Raw genomic sequence first — 21,086 nt, forward strand, 5'->3', positions numbered from 1 at the left:
CCATAAATAATGAATGCAATGTTTCAAAATTTAATTGCCCCGAATTAAATGATTCAAGATAATGTTTCTTTTATAAATTTGTAATGGTGGTAAGGGGCAAAAGTACATTAGATAAAATCCAAACCCTTGTTCTTATCACTGGAGGAAAACAGCAGAGGAGTGACCTTACATCATCATCAACGGAAGTCTGGGTAGTTTCCAGACGTTTCCAGGTGAAATCTGTGTGGGATTTTAATCCGTTCATCACAAAGAGTTTCCCCAAGAGGCTTCTCTACATTCCTGATGGAACCCTCCGAGGACACCGAGAGAAAGAAAGGATTTGAGGAAGAGCTGAGATACAGATGCTCAAATCCTTTAACACTAAACAAAACATCAAGGAGACTTCCAGCAGTGTCCGGCGTATACGCATGTGTAATGCGAACGATTTTCGACTAATATGATGAAGAACATGTAGCAACACAGGACGTTAAAGCTAATAAGTGAGTAGCAGATAATCTGCTTCCTTTTTGTTTAACAATTTTGTGGCTCCAAAATACAAAAAGTCTATTTTGTACGAGCGGTCACGTCACTGTGACGGTAGCGTTGCTAACAAAGCTGTTTTGTTACGTTAGCGAAGAATAACCTACGACTGAGACCGCTGTTATTTAAAAATAATAATGTGACCAGTGGAATGCTGCTTCCCCATGTAGGGAGCGCGGTGTTCGCTTACGCCACGGTGATTACAACGCTTCATTCATGTTTTATAATGTCACACTTCTTGCCACTAATTTCCTTATTTTCTTTAGAGAAAACAATTTTTTTTTTTAATCCGTCTACTGTTGATATTTTATGTGGCGCGTCTTTCACTTTACGGCCAAAACGACTTTGTGCCACAATCCTAAAAAATAACACGTGACTTCTGACCAATCAGGTTTGAGCATTCGACTATGCTGTGGAATAAATCGTCTTTTTTATTTTATTTTACTGTATATTATTCCTCCTGTTACTGTTATACACTTAATATTGTTGAAAGTAAAACTTACTTCCTGTTTTCGCTTTACATTACTTAAGAGAAGACACTATTTTGCCTTTGAAGTCAACATTTTTTTTTTTCATGGCTGCGAATGAGCTGTTGCTATAGAAATGTCTTACAACAAACGCATTAATCTTCTGACCAATCAGAATCGAGAAATCCAGAATTTAATCAAATGGTGCTTCTTGTTTTTGTCTGTTAACCAAAAAATTATTCCATCAGCATCAATTTTGTAAGTTCAGTAAATATAAGGATATTTAATTAACCTGCCTTGCCCCCCCCCTCCTCCCCCCCTCCAGATCTACGTATTCTATGGTCACCGAGTTCGTCATCCTTCACAAACAAACACAACGACATCAGGCTTCGGTGAGTCTTTTTTATTGTTTAAAGCTTAGCATCTCTTTCTTCAACTTTCAAACAGTTTTTAACGTTCCAAACATCTGGAATTTGCGATCCGTCAACATTCATCTGGCTCCAGCGGGAACGTTTTCAAAGCAAAGTACGAGAACTATTTTAAAATACTGAAGTCTTTAGCATTTTCTTTTGAACTCTAATGTAGAAAATTAGCATCACTTTGAGTCGAGTATCGTACGGTTTCATTTCTTTTATTAGATCCGTGTTTTAAAGTCGTGTCGTACAGAGCGGCGTTTTAAACGAATGCGATGCGCTCTAGGGAAAAACAAAAAACAACAATATTTGGAACTTGTAAGTGTTGAGCGCGGAAATCCGACACAGATGTAAACAAACCGTTAACAACCTTATCATGGAAGAAGTCGCGTGCACTCTACACTCGTCCCGTTCTCATCTATACATTCGTAGTAAGACTATTTGTCTGTAATCGTAAAGTAATCGCTAGCGTCTAACATTCGTAAGGTTCAATCACAGTATGGCAAACAAAAATATTCCACTTTCCGAAAAATATACTGACCGTTCTGAAGTGCAATCAAAACAAAAACCATTCTCAGCTTCTTCTTTGTCCTTTTTTTTTTAATTTTTTTTTATATAAAGTCCTTCTGAAAAGACCAGGACTTTTCAGGTAATAGAGGAGCAAAAAAAAAATAAAAATGATTGTCTAGCAAACGCATTAACAGAACAAGCGTCGTGTCTTTCTTTTAAAGTAAGAGTTTTGTGAATAAAAACGAATGCGTTTTTTTAGCCGACGGCTCGGCGAAGCCTCGCTGAGTGTTTGATGTTAGGATTCGTTTTTAAACGTGATCAGTAACATGTTAACAAAGATACGATTTAAACGTTAACCGAAGAAACATGCGTTCAGTCAACTGTATAGCTTCTAAACCAACTGACAGGTTTTATTTTTTTTACCCATAATGTTTATATTTAACTAGATGTAACCTGGTAATTGACAAGTTAACACATGAATAGATATATATTTTCTAACATTCCTGTTTTAATTTACTGATATTACGTGATCCTGTTAGTTTTGTTGTTTCACCTTGTGTTTAACAGTAAACTTTAGTAACTGCCTCTTTAAACATAGTGTGGATGTAAGCTAGTCTCTGCTCCAAGCACTAAACATGCTACTCTTTAGGTAAAGGGAAATCTCCTTTAGGATCAACGCCGCCGTTCTGATGTAGTCACGCTGAACCCCCGAACATCAGGTAAGATGATGACGTTTCTCAGTCTTTGAGCCACCTGCTTCAAATAAACAACAACAACAACAAAAAGTGTGGCACTCTAAATGTGGAAAGAAACAGCAGAACATCATCTGAAATCTTCTCATCTATATTAAAAAAAAAAAAAGTTGTAAGTAACAGACTGCTGTTTTAGTTTCGATTGCTTTCACTTCTATTCGTCAGTCGTTTAAAACAGAAAATAAATAAAAGAGCAGAAATCCGCAATTGAGCCGAAAGACGCTATTCCCAATCTTTGGACGTCTTCTCAGTTCTTTGCGTGCTCGATTCTGCCGTCTCTCCTCCGGTCTCCTTTCGTGCCCCGTTAAGAAGCGGCATCTTCAGGTCTTCGTCCTCTTCTTCCTCCTCTAGTTGGCGCAAGACGATGGGCAGCTTGGCGTCGGTATTCTCCAGAAGTGCGATGTCGCTCTCCTCGTACACGGGCAGAGGAGCGCCGTCGTCCAGCTTCTTCCGGAAGTGCAAGCGCTTGGCACGGCCGCAGGCCTCGGCACGCTCCAGGATTTCTTTCTCGGCCAGACGCAGCTTTACGGCCATATGCGAGTGCGGCGAGAGGTCAGATTTCTGCAGCATGGACCTGTCCTCCTGAAACACACACCACAGATGTTGGTCGCTTGAACTCACACCATAGGTTTCTATAGAAACGGCTCATTCACAGGGGCTTTTAGTTAGGAATAAGGTGTGTGAGATTTTATATACAAATGTCTACACACACACACGGGTAATAAACGTGCTACTGCTGTACCTCTGAAGTGGTTTTGTACGTCTTGAGGAGCAGCGTGGCTCTTGTCTCCAGGAACGTCCACAGCTTGATCTCGTTCTCCCAGCTGACAGGAAACTCTGCGTTCCCTAACGTGAAGATCTTGTTCATGGCGTGGTCACCCACCAGGTAATCTCTGAGCTCCTCTGAAATGAGATAATCGTACATACGTCATGTAAATGACGGGATGTGGTAGCTCAGTGGTTAAGGTGTTGGACTATTGATCGGAAGGTCATGGGTTTGAACCCCAGGTCAACCAAGCTACCACTGCTGGGCCCCTGAGCAAGGCCCTTAACCCTCAGTTGTAAGTCACTCTGGATAAGGGTGTCTGCTAAATGTCGTAAATGTAAAGTATGACTGTGAAAGGGCTGTGTGTTTGTCAGAAGACGTTTATCCACAAGGACACGTGGGCTTTACTCTACAGGATTTATGACTTCTTACACGTTTTTGAATAGTTCAGTATTTCCCGTACAGTCGTGTCACGTTCTTACCTTCCGTCATGCAGAAGACACGCAGGAAGGCCAGGAGTTGGGCCGAAATGGGCGGCTCGCTGCAGTGCAGGGCGAAAACGCTCGACCTGCGGAGATAAAAGGATCAAAGTAAGTCTTTAAATCGAACCTCGTTAACTCTATCATCCGAGTCACGTGACGACCGATTGATCTGAAGCGACGACTCGATGCATTTTTAAAAATCATTCATAATTTAGTGCTTAATTACTGAAGGGCATTGAACCTCTCCCTTTTCATCTCCGATTCCAACAATCAAACGTCAGGGGAGATAGAAAAAAGGAAGGCGAATCATTTGTGCCGAATCAAAAGGTAATTTTGTGTCAAACAGGTGACGTGTTTGACAGCTTGATCAATGTGACAATACGCAGGCGGCCCGGGCAACGATATTATAGCACAAATACATTACGGCGCTTTCTGTGCAGCGCAGCAATTCGATTACCCCGTGCCCCGAACTTCATAAACAACTCATCCAATAGAGAAAAAGTTGAACCCTGAGCGCAGCACACACTCAGCGCCACTGCTACATACAGCACATTCACCCAAATATCATCCAACAACTGTGAGTGTAATATATAATCATTAAGTAATTAGTGACAACGTCATCTGTCACAGCAGCTGCATTACAAGTCGTCCCAAAAACAGCTTTTCTTTATCTCTTAAATTTAAGATCACAAAACTAAACAATGCTTTTCAAGCTATCAGAATTCACGCTCACTCATTTTCTACCGCTTATCCGAACTACCTCGGGTCACGGGGAGCCTGTGCCTATCTCAGGCGTCATCGGGCATCAAGGCAGGATACACCCTGGACGGAGTGCCAACCCATCACAGGGCACACGCACACACACACTCATTCACTCACGCAATCTCACACTACGGACAATTTTCCAGAGATGCCAATCAACCTACCATGCATGTCTTTGGACCGGGTGTGAGGCGAGCATGCTAACCACTAAGCCACCGTGCCCCCGCTATCAGAATTAATTTTAATAATAGAATATAATACGGAGTTTCATGTTAGTACTAGCTGTTTACTTACGCCGGGATCCCAGCACGTGCCAGCACCTCGGCCTTCATGGCATACAACCTCTCGCTCTTACTGACTCCCAGTTTGATCTTCACCCGGTCGTGTGCGTTGTCCTCGAAAAAGAAACCGTTGTGGATGACGAACTCTGCGTTGGATCTTGTACCGTAGAATATGTAGATCTGAGAAAGCAGAAACAAAGGAGCTTTTGGTGAATTAAAATAGTCCTAAACATGATTTGTTGCTGCGCTTCTGTCAGGGCTGCTGTTATAGAAAATGGATCATGTAAAAATTTTTTTTTTTGTTTTTTAACTTCCAGCGAGAGATAAATGGTGAGACTGTTATAACACAAGTGATAAGAGGAGCATGGACACGTTGCTGTGGCTCATTAAATGTGTCTGGACACGTGAAAGCCAAACGTTCTCCAAGCGCTGAAATCACAGCGTGTGGTGATCCCTGCAGGATGAGACGGAAGATAACTTTACCGTCGCATCGTATCAGCCCTGCATTTCCACACCCTGTTCACGTAGTCCCTCTCTGTAGAACACTTACAGATAGAAGAGAGTGGGAATGATAGAAAGAGAGTGCGAGTGATGTTAAATCAGGGATCAAACAGCTTGGTACAGAGAGAATCTCTCAGACACCACAGTGTGCGTCCCACACAACAAACTCTTCCTCTCTCCCTCCCTCAGCTGCCTTTGCCAATCTTATCAAATAATTCACATTTCACAGAAGATGGGGAGTTTGGGAGGGCAGGAGTCCACCCTGCGTATCCTGCCCTTCTCTCCGATATCGCCCACGAGCCCCTGTAATGGCCGACGGCCGATAAGCTCGTCCCGAGTAACCGGAAAACGTTTCTGCAGCCGTGGGGTAAACTTTGCATATTGATCCGATTAGACGGCTGAATATCGCTCGATGAGCCGTGGAGCATTTCTCTCAGCGACAACAGCATCAGATCTCACCTGCTCGCCTTCTTTATAGTCGTGCAGAGCGACGCACTCGCATCGGTCATCTTCCAGATTATAACCAGTCGTAATCTGAAAAGGAAAGAAACAAAGTGCTTAACCGGACGTAAAGTGTTAAAACTAAGCAGCAAAGTTTACGACGATAAAAAGAACTCGCCGAGCCGTTTACGCACAAGCGGAAATGATCGCGTTAAGATCCTTAAACATGTTTTAAAATATCGCCCAGTAAATTAAAGCATAAAAACAAACATGAATCAACTGACTAGAAAAAAGGAATTTGTAAAATTTAATAAAACTTAGCCAATTTGTCACAACTTCACGATAAACAAGATTATTACTGAGAAGAAAAAATAATATATATGCATTTTTATTAAACCTTAACCGGGGGAATTCTAAAAAGCAATTTCATTAAGCGTCCTAATAACTCCCGTTTTCAGCAATCCAAATCAGGAAATTCAGCGCCGGGTTTAAACGCATTTCCCCCCACGCAAAGCCATATATTGCTCTGTGGCGTGAGGCGCTGAACGCAATCAAAGCCAAATTATTCAAATAGAAATAAAATATCCCTGGAGATCCCGGTACAATCAGCAGGAAAAGCACATTATGTTCAAGTTTCTTTTTTTTCCCCTCCAATACGTGTGTTGGGATACACGTATATACACAACAGCCTGAGACACAAGACACCACTCACTCACTCTCAAGATTAGTGCTACACTAGAGCGAGAGTTCAGTTTAATTCTCCATATTCTATTTCTACCATAGAAAAGTCTCCTAAGGAAAAAATCAGAGAGAAAGAGAGAGAGAAAGAAATTGGACTCACCAGGCCGTTGGTGTGATTACACATGTCCCAGAGCGGGATGAGAGCCAGCGTGACCCGACTGCCGTCCTCTGTAGGGATCTGGTTCTGACGGGTCATCACGGACGACACGGCCCACCTACAACACACACACAATAAATACAATTTATCACATCAAACACTCATCAGGCATTTAGTAAAGCTACCCCCCCCCCCACACACACACACACACACGTCTTTTCTCCTCTTATTCTACTGCATGTATTTTGTCCTGATTGAAAAAAGCGAACATTATGGTAGCTTATGTGAGATACTTTGAATAAAGAGTCTTATTTGTCTTAGACTCCGATTCGAGATGTGGATCATGACATTGACGGCGACGACGACGTCGTAAAGCGAAACGGAACTCGTGTGTATCAGCGTGTTTATCGTGTCGAACTAAACGTTACGGTCCGACTTGGAAACCGGATGAAAGCGAAGGAGATTTTGTAATCGTTCAGTCGGTAATCCGCAAACCAGATAGCAAGTAACTCGTTGATAACGAGACTATTTAAAGCAGATCAATCAAAGTTCACACACCCGAGTCTACTCTCATGTAAATTTATGCAAACTCTGGAGCAAATGTCTGATATCCCCTTTTTTCCCCCCCCACATTCAGACGTCCTGCTGGTAACAGATGATGTGGAAATAAGAGACTGTCAGAATTATAATATCTGGCCTGGAAATTAGCAGCTATTAAAACAACTGCGATAGACTAAAATCGGTTCGAGCAGTATAAAAAAACAATTTCAGACGTTTCAGCGATTTCAGACTTTTTTTTTTTTTTGAAGGCGTTAAAATCTGTCTCTGAGTAACGTATCGACAACACGTGGTGGAGTCAAGTTCTGCTTTGAAGCATTTGATCATCTTCAACAAGAGCTTCATCACACTCAAGGTGGTGGAACGCTAGCGACACACACGCGCAAACCTAAGAGCGATTAAGAGTCTCCGATCCACCTCCTGGAATGTTTTTAGGGGTCTGGAGGAAACCAGAGAACTTGGACGAATTGCACACAGAGACTCGTGGGGAACTTGTAGGTATTCATACGAACATATTGGGTGCATTACAGCTTTAGGGCGTGCGGTTTGGTCACAAACACACAACAGTTAATCAATACTTGAAGCTTCACCACCAGCAGAAGGATCAAAGTAAGTTACATTTACAAACATTTTTTTTTTTTTTTTTTTTAGATTATTCCTTCAAAGTGTGTTTGTTTGTGTGTCTACATGAATATTGGTAAGTGTAGTGATCGTCTTGGCTTTAACAGGATTTGACATATTAAAGGTGGGGTCTCCGTTGTTTGAGAAACGCTTCAGAAAACTGCGTTGAGCCGCGAAACAAAACAAAAACTAACGTGTAGCCAATGAGCAGAAAGGGGCGTGTCTTGTCAATATGGGCGGAGAGAGTGTTCAGTGCGCATGTGTGACAAGCGGTTTTAACATTGACATGGAGGATTAAAACAAAGAAAGAAAGCGAAGAAAGGCTTACGATAAGGTAAGAAGTAGGACACGTGTTAATATAGGATCAGCTTTCCAGCGCTGGAGAGAACTGAACGTCTTCCGCGTGAAACGGAGCTAAACCTTTCACGCTACAACACACAGTACTACAAACACACATCTGTATTACCATAGTATTACTCATTGTGTTCATTTACTGATAAAAATATCCCCTCCGCCAGCCGCCCCAGCAGGTTCCGCCATAATAGTTGTCTGGGTTACGTATGTATGTGTGGGGCGGAGCTATCAAAACAGGGGTGACACCCATTTGGGTTAGGGGCGTGTTTGTTTTGGTGATTTCAAACGTCAACATCGGCTTTCAAACAACGGAGACCCCACCTTTAAAGCTCGTCTATATATAAATTTACAGATATATTTATCTAAATATAAAACTAGTTTTTGGCTACTTCATTTATAGAACAATGATTTCGTTTGTATCAGGATGTTCGTATATAAAGCTATAGAACGTAACGTGTGTTAATTAAAGGTGACAAAAGGTTATAGGTTTTTTTTTTATTAAATCGTTTTGTTGACACTAGCATTGTTATATACTTTAGCTTTATATACACCACGTTATATACTGTAGCTTTATATACACACACAAACTGTTGCATTATATACTGTAGAAATTTAGACTATAGCTTCATATACTATAGTGTTATGTACTGCGTTATATACTGTAGAGTTATGTAACGCTACAGTAGATAAAATATTATATACTCTCCAGAATATAAAGCTACGGTTAGTGTTATATACGACGTTATATACACTGTAGACCAAAACGTTCGGCACCTGGCAGCGTACCTCTGCTGATAAGACCTGGATTATAATTAGTAAAATTCTCAAAAATTCCGCAGCTACCGAAGACGGATTCATTAACCGTGACAAGATGCTATTTCATTCCTTTCACTCGTTGCCCAGCGGGAGCAGAAGCTTGCATCATGCTCAACAATCCGAAGATAAAAAGGGACCAGTGATAAATTATTCCCTCACAGATAATTTGGTGCTAATGAAAGAACAAGGAGAACAAACGCCTCGTTTTAAGAGGCCATTTTCTTACCTTTACAACCACCCTGGAATTTTTTTTTTCTTCCCCCACTTTCAGACACACACACACACACAGTGGAGATGCTCAAATTTGGGACACAGTAGGACAAACCAACCTGTAGTCATCAAAGGTGAACGCATCCTTCAGGGGCAGTTTGCTGGCGTTGGGATGAGTCTGGGGATCGAAGGTGACGAGTAGAAAGGACGAAGAAGAGGAAAGAAGAAAAATAAGGAAGGATAAAAAAAAGGACAGACAGGGAGGAAAAAAAAAAACACCACACACAAATCAGTCAGTGGAATTTCATTATGTGGCTTTCTAACACATCCTAACAAGAGTGTAGAGGAGGAAGGAGCGTCCGGCGGTGCTACTGTGGGATCATCGTGGCATTAGCCCCCCATACATCACTGTCAACTTAATTTGTTGTGCCCAGTAGCCGTCATAAATCTGCTTCATCAATTTGGGTGACAGAGAGCCACCGGTGCCACAGAAATCTACATTTAAAGGAACAGACCCACTCCCTCCAAGGGCTCATTTGCAGCTTGTGTCATGGACAGGGGAAAGATGGGGGGGGAAAAAAAAAAGAAAGAATGCAGAGGTCTAACTCCATAGCATAAAAACCTCCTGAACATGCAAAGCGAGTCAAAAATAGACAGAGGAATAAATGCAAGAGAGAAAGAGAGAGAGAGGAGAGATATATACATCTCCCCACCCAGGTGCTCCCGAGGCTGTGCGTGTGGCTCTCGTCCTGCTAAACGAAACCCCACGCTGCACAAACCTCCGGGACACTAAAAGCAATTCATCATCTACATTTGGCTACGATTTACTCGTCAGCATTAATCAAATGAGCGGCACATCACGCATCGGGTCCAAATGACCACCCAGGTATTAACAAGCAGTTTAAAAGGAAGGAAAGAACAAAACAGTGAAAACAGCACGAGGGTGAAGGAAAACAATCAACAACGAGCGGGCCACTGAGATCTGTTCCTCTTATACAATCGAGTCATTTTCGTTCGTTTCTAGTTAACGGTGTGAAACGTCCAACAGCTTTAGCTCTGACCGTTACTAAGTGCTCACACTGGAGACTCCTTCCTGCTCGTTGCTATAGAAACAATAACGTGACAAGAAAAGCACATTCGCGTTATAGATTAAACTTGTTTGATTTGCAGCGGCGCACACAAATAAATTCAACACCTTCTGACCAATCAGAAGCGAGAATTTACGGAAGCCGCACGCATCGCTATACAGATTTCAAGTTTTCCAGAAAACCACGTATAGACATTCAACAAAAACAGACCGGATTTGACGCGGTTACGTTTCACCGATTCGTAGCGAAACGTGACGTCCGATTTTTTTATGGTCGACGATTCCAGAAATCTTCCAGAAATCATCATCATCGCAAACGCAACCTAGAATAAGCTGCTCTCTGAATCTACAGCCGGGTTGAGTAATATTTTAAAGTGTTGTTTTATAACAAATTTGTACCTCCCAACACTAGAGGATACACTCGCTCGCTCGCTCACACACACACCCCAAGCAGTATAATTAGATCGACTGGAACGGAGTAGAATAAGCATGAAATGAAACCACTCAGAGGTGGTAGCTAACTTTTGCCTTGCACGTCTCATCCCATTAATCAATTTCACTGACACTAATTGAGCCCTGTACTACCACTTGCTGGCTTGCTCCATAGACTCACAGAGAGAGAGAGAGAAAGAGAGAGAGAGAGAGAGAGAGAGAGAGAGAGAGAAGCCTAGCGCTCATGCTGATTCAGGCCAGAGTTGGACCGTGAAGTCGCTCTGCACCACAGTCCCTAGATCCCCTTTTTACACTAGCCAAAATGCAACACACTCAGGAGCAGATAAAGTTTAACAAGCCAGCCTCACACACACACACGAGAGAATCGGTCACTTCTGCACACCACCAATATCTGACTTTCTCCTTCAAAGCCAGCGCTGAAGGACTGGACCAGCTTTGATGTGACGTCCACAAACCTTTGATAGACAACCATTAAAAGATAAGCAGCCCGAGAACGCAAGGGCGCAGGGTTTGAGGTCGGCACTGCGGCTTTAAAAAAAAAAAAATGAAATACAACCTATAAATAACATCTGTCAGATAAAGAGAGTGCATTAAGAGCTTTGATGGAAGTAATAGTGCAACTCTCAAGAGGACGTCCCCTCACACTTTCACAGCCAGCTGGACCGAACGCAGGAGCGCATCATGGCCTTCAGAGGGGAGCGAGAACAGGTTAAACGCAGAATAATGGAATCCTCGGCCCTGCGAGTTCCGAGGGAGAGAGACGGAGCACCCGGGCATGTTCATAGACTCGATTATGTATATAATTAGCCGAATGAAGCGGTGAAGCTCAGGGGAAACGGCGCCGTCCTCCGCTTACCCCGGACGCTGATCTGAGTCCGGGTCACGTCCGTTTCTGCAAACTTTATTATCCGATGCAGGCTTCGGAAGAAAGTGGGGAGGGAAGAAAAACAGAGCATGAAAGAATAAGAGATGGAAAAGAGGGGATGCTGAGGTGGCTGGAGACAGCGTAGGTGATGAGAGTGGAGTTTTCAGAAGGAGGACGCCTTGTGCAGCTCCAGCGCTTGATGCATTAGCATTACCGGAGAGAGGTAATTCATCATACAGCCGAGCCCACACCGGCACCACGTGGGGCAGCGGAGGATGGGAGGGGGGCAGCGTCCCGTAAATCAATTAAAAAACAAAAAGCTCTCACGCCGAGCTGCGGCTTTCTTTAACGAGCCGACGGGAAACGAAGCTAATTGGTCGCCGGACTGCAGGAGGGCTCCGGGTCCTCAGAGCCTCGAGGCCTTCCGTGTTTTAGACCAAACGACAAGAACGTACAAGAACGTTTTCGCTGCTATTGATTTTTTTTTTTGGTCTTTTATCAGATGAATCACCTGATGACCCTTAATCCTGCCTGGTTTCTTCTTTTAATTAAACATTAAAAAAAAAAAAAAAGAAAGAAAGAACATTTTCATACCCGCAAAAAAAGTGGACAGGCCAGCCATGGAGAAAAAAAAAAACATGTTCGTTTTGCTCTCCCATACTAGGAAGGTCAGGCAAAATATCTTGAGATACGGGGCAGGGGAGCTGCGAGCGTGCCGCAGGGACCCTATTCATTTCTCATCAACGGCGGCAGATGCAGCACACCAAGGTTATTTTGCATTCGCTGCATAGCGGGGTCACCTTATGAGGTCCCCCTCCCCAACACGGCCCTGGCGAGGACAGAACAGCCATCATTGGTCCCCCGCGGTCAGGAAAAGCACTCGGATACGCATCAGAGATCCCTGACAATGGCCTATCCCTCTTTACGTGGGGAAGAAAATGCATATAAAATATATGTATATGTTAAAATAAAAAAAAAGTCAGCCAATCTTAGAAGATGGACGGCTGTAGCCTCGCTAGCGTGACCTGATGATAGGGGAGGAGGGAGACTCTGTGATGAGGAATATACATCGGAGAGGGAGGCCAGAATATATGGAGGGATAGAGGGAGGGAAAGGAGGGAGGACGTCAGTCTCTCTCTCAACATGTGCGGAAGGTACAATCAGGTCAATTCGATTCAAAGCCGATGCGACAAGCTAATTTTCCAGCCCGGTCATCTGCGGCCGCCTCCGAAGAGAGCCTGACATTGACGGCAGTCATTACGGTGACACCGGCTCACAACCTGAGGAGCCAAGAGGAGAGGAGGAAGAGGAGGAGGAGGAGGGTGGTGTGGACAGGACACTCGACAATGGGGCAATGTGACAATGTCCAAGCTCTGAAAGGAAAAAAAAAAATCCCAGATCTCCAGCCAAGCAAGAAACAAGTCTTCCCGTGAAACTTCTCCACTTTGCTCGAGGGTTCAGGTCTGACCGAGCACATCAGCTGAAACACCTGAGACACCTGAGACACCTGAGACACCTGAAACAGCTGAATCACCTGAATCACCTGAATCACCTGAAACAGCTGAATCACCTGAATCACCTGAATCACCTGAATCAGCTGAAACCATTTCTGTGATACACGTCACTCATTTACTCTAGAAATAATATCTACAAACATAAACGAGTAATTAAAGAGAAGCTGCTGTCATTTTTTAAGTCATACGTACTTCATATAATCCTCGATCAGTAAAAAATACTGAATGTTTAATATATAATCTATCTACATTTTTTTGTTAATTATTTAAACACGTTCGCACCATCGCTACAAAAATAAACGAGCAACAAAAGAGAAAAAAATAATCTGATTTTTAAAACAAATTCTAAATTGAAACAAAATCTAGGTTTATAACTAAAGAATATAAAAAGTAAAACTCATTTACATGCACAGAAAAAGTAACCAACGGCTCTTAGGGGATTTTGAGAGTCCGGATCCTCAGTGACTGAGAAACTGAACCCAAAAGTTCTAGATTTCAAGTCTACAGATCAATCTATAAATATTCAGCCTGTCATTGACCCTCTACTGCCACCTACTGTACAGATAGATAGTGTAGATTGTGGGGACCTCACACACACACACGCTCCTCTCACACACACACACGCTCCTCTCACACACACACACGCTCCTCTCACACACACACACGCTCCTCACACACACACACACACACGCTCCTCTCACACACACACACACACGCTCCTCTCACACACACACACACACGCTCCTCTCACACACACACACACACACGCTCCTCTCACACACACACACGCTCCTCTCACACACACACACACACGCTCCTCTCACACACACACACACACGCTCCTCTCACACACACACACACGCTCCTCTCACACACACACACACACGCTCCTCTCACACACACACACACGCTCCTCTCACACACACACACACACGCTCCTCTCACACACACACACGCTCCTCTCACACACACACACGCTCCTCTCACACACACACACACACGCTCCTCTCACACACACACACACGCTCCTCTCACACACACACACACGCTCCTCTCACACACACACACACGCTCCTCTCACACACACACACACGCTCCTCTCACACACACACACACGCTCCTCTCACACACACACACGCTCCTCTCACACACACACACGCTCCTCTCACACACACACACGCTCCTCTCACACACACACACGCTCCTCTCACACACACACACACGCTCCTCTCACACACACACACACGCTCCTCACACACACACACACGCTCCTCACACACACACACGCTCCTCACACACACACACACGCTCCTCACACACACACACACGCTCCTCTCACACACACACACGCTCCTCTCACACACACACACGCTCCTCTCACACACACACACGCTCCTCTCACACACACACACGCTCCTCTCACACACACACACACGCTCCTCTCACACACACACACGCTCCTCACACACACACACACGCTCCTCACACACACACACGCTCCTCTCACACACACACACGCTCCTCTCACACACACACACGCTCCTCACACACACACACGCTCCTCTCACACACACACACGCTCCTCTCACACACACACACGCTCCTCTCACACACACACACGCTCCTCTCACACACACACACGCTCCTCTCACACACACACACGCTCCTCTCACACACACACACGCTCCTCTCACACACACACACGCTCCTCACACACACACACACGCTCCTCACACACACACACACGCTCCTCACACACACACACACACACACACACGCTCCTCTCACACACACACACGCTCCTCTCACACACACACACGCTCCTCACACACACACACACGCTCCTCACACACACACACACACGCTCCTCACACACACACACACACGCTCCTCACACACACGCGCTCCTCACACACACGCGCTCCTCTCACACACGCGCTCCTCTCACACACGCGCTCCTCTCACACACGCGCTCCTCTCACACACGCGCTCCTCTCACACACGCGCTCCTCTCACACACGCGCTCCTCTCACACACGCGCTCCTCTCACACACACACACGCTCCTCTCACACACACACACGCTCCTCTCACACACACACACACGCTCCTCTCACACACACACACGCTCCTCTCACACACACACACGCTCCTCACACACACACGCGCACGCTCCTCACACACACACGCGCACGCTCCACACGCGCACGCTCCTCACGCGCACGCTCCTCACACACACACACGCTCCTCACACACACACGCTCCTCACACACACACGCACACACGCACGCTCCTCACACACACACACGCACGCTCCTCACACACACACACGCACGCTCCTCACACACACACACGCTCCTCACACACACACACGCACGCTCCTCACACACACACACGCTCCTCACACACACACACGCTCCTCACACACACACACGCTCCTCACACACACACACGCTCCTCACACACACACACGCTCCTCACACACACACACGCTCCTCACACACACACACACACACACGCTCCTCACACACACACACACGCTCCTCACACACACACACACACGCTCCTCACACACACACACACACACACACACACACGCTCCTCACACACACACACACGCTCCTCACACACGCACGCGCGCTCCTCACACACGCACGCGCGCTCCTCACACACGCACGCGCGCTCCTCACACACACACGCGCGCTCCTCACACACACACACGCGCGCTCCTCACACACACACACGCGCGCTCCTCACACACACACGCGCGCTCCTCACACACACACGCGCGCTCCTCACACACACACGCGCGCTCCTCACACACACACGCGCACCTCACACACACACACACGTGCTCCTCACACACACACGCTCCTCACACACACACACGCGCTCCTCACACACACACGCGCGCTCCTCACACACACACACACACGCGCTCCACACACACACACACACACGCGCTCCTCACACACACACACACACACGCGCTCCTCACACACACACACGCGCTCCTCACACACACACACGCGCTCCTCACACACACACGCGCTCCTCACACACACACGCGCACCTCACACACACACACGTGCTCCTCACACACACACGCTCCTCACACACACACGCTCTCACACGCTCCTCACACACACACGCTCTCACACGCTCCTCACACACACACGCTCTCACACGCTCCTCACACACACACACACACGCTCCTCACACACACACACACACACACACGCTCCTCACACACACACACGCTCCTCACACACACGCTCCTCACACACACACACACGCTCCTCACACACACACACACACACGCTCCTCACACACACACACACACGCTCCTCACACACACACACGCTCCTCACACACACACACGCTCCTCACACACACACACACGCTCCTCACACACACACACACGCTCCTCACACACACACACACACACGCTCCTCACACACACACACGCTCCTCACACACACACACACGCTCCTCACACACACACACACGCTCCTCACACACACACGCTCCTCACACACACACACGCTCCTCACACACACACACGCTCCTCACACACACACACGCTCCTCACACACACACACACGCTCCTCACACACACGCTCCTCACACACACGCTCCTCACACACACACACACGCTCCTCACACACACGCTCCTCACACACACACACACGCTCCTCACACACACAACATCCACACACTCCACCCCCCCACACACACTCCATACACAACTGATGAGTAAAATAAGCTAAGAGGGAAAAGAAAATCCTCTTAATTAAAAACATCCCTGATGTACATCACTGTATCCAAAATGGCACAAATTTGTCAGATTAAGACGAGATTAAAGCGGAGAAAACAATAAAACACGGTCTAATTACTCGACAGCTCCTCCAGCCGTTCAGCCAAAGACAAGAAAGCGTTTAATAAAGCCAAAACGTCAATCGGTGACGAACACATTAACTGTTCCACATGAATATTTGATGCCTTATCTTGACAATAATGTGAAATATTACCTTTTTCTAATTGACAGTCATCTAATGAAAGAGGCAAGAAAGCGAAATTCAGAGGAACAGAGCGGATTATTGCTTCTTTAATAGCCGAGACGAGGAACGTAAACAGACATAATATTTATTGCTCGGAGCGTAGATGTGCTGAAATTAATCGCTGTATAAGCAAGTCACTGTAAATATAAATAAATAAACAAATTCACTTACAAATTGCAATCTGGAATATTAACACACAATCAATTAATTTCACTAAGGGATGACGGGAGATTCGTTAATGCAGCAGCCGAGAGGTACGTGATGTTTTATCATCTGTAATCGTTTTGTAGACTTTCACATAATCTTGTTTTAAACACAGAGTCGTCGAGAGGAAAGAAATCCTACATGTTTGTAGCACAAAGAAAGTTAAAGTACAGAGTAAGAGATTCACAGACTCGCACAACTGTTCAGCTGGGAATCAGTGAATCATCTGTTAGTCTTCTGTTAAAATACTGAACACGCTGAGGAGTGTGTGTGTGTGTGAGGAGTGTTTGTGTACACTCACACACTCCTCACTCACAGACACACACACACACACACACACACACTCCTCACTCACAGACACACACACTCCTCACTCACAGACACACACACACCCCTCACTCACAGACACACACACACCCCTCACTCACAGACACACACACCCCTCACTCACAGACACACACACACCTCACTCACAGACACACACACACCTCACTCACAGACACACACACACCTCACTCACAGACACACACACACCTCACTCACAGACACACACACCTCACTCACAGACATACACACCTCACTCACAGACACACACACACACTCCAACCACTACACACACACACACACTCCAACCACCACACACACACACTCCAACCACCACACACACACACTCCAACCACCACACACACATTAAAAATAATAATCCTGTCTGACTAAACTCCCATTGGATCCTCTTTGTCCTTCTCTTTAAGTGTTGCCCTAAAACATAGCTGTTATATTTTCTATAACGAATGTAAGGAAGACGTCTCCAGTGTTAGAACAGAGTCAGAGCTCGAACTTTGAGTTGGAGGAGAAATAAAATAATAAAAAAAGCTATAAGAAGCAATAAGTAGCATGTTCGACATATACAACTCCGGTGTAGTAACAGTGCCTCCCCTTCACTGGTTATTTTCATTTTAAAGCTAGTGAGCTGCTATTCGAGCAGTTACGGGCTACACAACATTTCTACGATGCAGTTAAGGGGTACATGAGGTGCAGAAAGCGAAACAAGCCTCATACTCACATGGATGACTTTGTAGAAGTAGGCATACTGACGCGCCGTGTTCTTGTACTGGCTCAGCACGTCCTGAACAGCCTGCGTAGCCAGCAGGTGGCGCACTTCTTCCTCGTCAAAATACAAAGGTGTGTCGTAGTGAGTAGGCAGGGTTTTGATGTAGGGTAGCCAGGGGGACTCCGGGGTCGCCCTCTCACACAGTAGGTGCAGAGCCAGAGTCACGTTGCCCATAGCCTGCAGGATCCGGTCCTGACTGTACAACAGACCTGTTGACAGATCAGAGCAGGTTAAAGACATCAACACCTATTAAAAAGCGTTTCTATAGCGACAACGCTATCTCAGAGTCATGTTCATGTTCACCATTATGATAAAACACGCTGTTTGTTCACAAAGGAAAACCTATAAGAATAAGGGACTATGTAACGTTTATTAAAACCGTCTCCTGTGTTCTCAGTTTCTGGGGTCACGTAAACCGTCCAGCTAAAGTCCAGCGATACTTGAGACTTGGCTAGTTAGGAGTCAAACAGTGACATGTGGACTCACCAAGGATGGAGTTTTTAGCAGATTCAACAGTCATCAGCATCTTTCTGGGAACCCAGAGAAACAACTCTTCGGCCTGAAAGGGGGAGAGAGAGTCGATCAGTATTTAGTGGAAATATCCGGTCATGGAATTAGGTGTGTGTGTGTAACAATAATGCAGTCAACCTGCAGGACACCCAAAAACCATCTGTGTAAATAAAAACGATCATTTAACGATGATCAATCGATAATTCAGAAATTTGTTCTCTCTCTGTCTCTCTCTCTGTCTCTCTCTCTGTCTCTCTCTCTGTCTCTCTCTCTGTCTCTCACACACACACACACACACACTCTTTATAAAACACCTTGATGTCTCTGGTGGCTCTGAGGCCATATCCTTCCTCTCCAAAGCTGGTGATCTCAAAGCCCTCGCAGGATGCGCCACATTCCACAGCCCAGGCCATGAGCTCAGGGAAGTAATCCTCTCTAGTGCCCTCAAACACCACGGACACTCCTGCAGGAGAAGAACGAGACACAGCCATGAGTCTCCACCAAGACTACACAGAGAACACCCCAGCAACCCGGTTCTCCGTAAAGACCTTTCTGTTTCTTGCGGACTTTCTCCACCAGAGTGCGGATCTGGACGTACTCCTCCCACTCCTTTCCCGGAGACGGAGCCGTACCGCTGCATTCTGGGAAACAAAAGAAAAAAGAAAAGAAAAAAGAGTAGAAATCAGAACCTACAGGTGAGAAGTCTACCCAGGAGCTGCAGTGATTTACGTACTCTGTAGGAGCTCGGAGATCAGATTCATCATCTCTTTGGGGGACACCACGGTCGTCCCGGCCGTCCCTGATTTCTGAGTCTTCACTCGACTCTTCTTACCCATCGTCCAGCTCGGTTACAAGGGAAGATTCCTGAATCAGAGATTTGTTTTGTTTTTAAATTAAAAATACCTGAAATCTGTCCACTAGAGGGCAGCAAGTGAAGTCACTTAGTTCATCATAACTCATCCTTCACAGGTTCAAAAGCTCCTCTGACACTTTAATACGTCCTACCGAGTTGCCTTATAAGGGAAAATGTGGGCGGGGTTAATTTCCATTTCCATTATTAGCATCAACAAAGCCTTAAGAGTGACCAGAATCCCAGTTTATTACCTATTACATGTTATTTATTTTATCTACAAGAATGTTAATTAGCAAATAAGAGAAATAAACCGTTTATAACAAGGTTACTGATGTTAAGGCCTAATAAAAAGAGAGCACTATTCAGGACTCACTCACTAAGTGTTCACCTTTAGTTTTAAAGGTGTCCAAAATAAAAAACAATTAGTTTTAATGACCAGAGAAAGTAATAAACAGTGAAGTTACAGCTGAGAGCTTTGTTCTGCTTCTGTCACTGACACCAACCTGCTACATAAACGCATGAAATAAGCCTCTAAATCCTCCCCATATACAAGTGTTTCTCTCTGACACACAGCTGTTACCTACACTTTAATTTCCGACCCTGAAGAAATCAAAATAAAGCGGTTTCATTTACAGCAGCTTTAATCTCATGTAGCTTTGCGTCAGCAGGACTTTTCTCTGTCTGTCACGAACAAAGCGCCTTCATTCTTCTGCTGAAACTCAACCATTAAACGTGTTATAAGGTTTAAAAACTACCTTCTGAAACGAGTCCAAAATGCTAACAGTCTTCTCCACTTGCTAGCTCGGCGCAACCAAACTTACAGCTACGTCAATCGACGCTCACATCCGTTCTAGGAATCCGATTGGTTCAACGTGTTGGTTTGTCCCGCCTCTAAAAGTGAGACTGCGCAATACGATTGGCTGTTGGAGGAAAAGTTTTGGCTCGGATTCGGGTGCGTTATTTTTTTAATTTTTATTTTTTTTTAACGGTATTAAACGCAGTTATTTTTTTTTAGCTCATTAATTGTTTTATTAATTTGTGTGTTTTTAATAATTTTATTCGTCATCTCGTATTTAAAAAGGTGGTCTACAGACGTTTTCATTACGTAAAGGTGGTGTCCTAATCCGTGTACTTCCGCC

General features: G+C 45.3%; 1 protein-coding gene across 1 annotated transcript; it reads right to left on the reverse strand.

Annotated features, from left to right (window-relative positions):
* Positions 1-1,374: 1,374 nt before the first annotated feature.
* Positions 1,375-20,831, reverse strand: setd3 (SET domain containing 3, actin histidine methyltransferase). Its single transcript, XM_060880479.1, has 13 exons — positions 20,703-20,831; positions 19,828-19,958; positions 19,643-19,735; positions 19,409-19,557; positions 19,071-19,143; positions 18,537-18,793; positions 9,411-9,469; positions 6,736-6,850; positions 5,913-5,987; positions 4,966-5,132; positions 3,910-3,995; positions 3,404-3,564; positions 1,375-3,243 (listed from the first exon to the last, which is right to left on the reverse strand). Exons 2-13 carry the CDS (start codon positions 19,928-19,930, stop codon positions 2,884-2,886), a joined length of 1,698 nt encoding a protein of 565 aa, XP_060736462.1. The 5' UTR covers positions 19,931-19,958; positions 20,703-20,831; the 3' UTR covers positions 1,375-2,883.
* Between the last annotated feature and the right edge of the window lie 255 nt (positions 20,832-21,086).

Source organism: Tachysurus vachellii, chromosome 10 (assembly GCF_030014155.1).
Source record: "Tachysurus vachellii isolate PV-2020 chromosome 10, HZAU_Pvac_v1, whole genome shotgun sequence".
In the NCBI taxonomy this organism is placed as follows: domain Eukaryota; kingdom Metazoa; phylum Chordata; class Actinopteri; order Siluriformes; family Bagridae; genus Tachysurus; species Tachysurus vachellii.

What these genes read in the sequence shown, in the direction of transcription:
- setd3 (XM_060880479.1), bottom strand. Translation starts at nt 19,930, where the DNA reads ATGGGTAAGAAGAGTCGAGTGAAGACTCAGAAATCAGGGACGGCCGGG. An exon ending in AGTCCGCAAGAAACAGAAAG is followed by an intron (nt 19,558 to 19,642) that starts GTCTTTACGGAG and finishes CTTCTCCTGCAG; the next exon opens with GAGTGTCCGTGGTGTTTGAG. An exon ending in CGTACAAAACCACTTCAGAG is followed by an intron (nt 3,244 to 3,403) that starts GTACAGCAGTAG and finishes TGTGTGTTTCAG; the next exon opens with GAGGACAGGTCCATGCTGCA.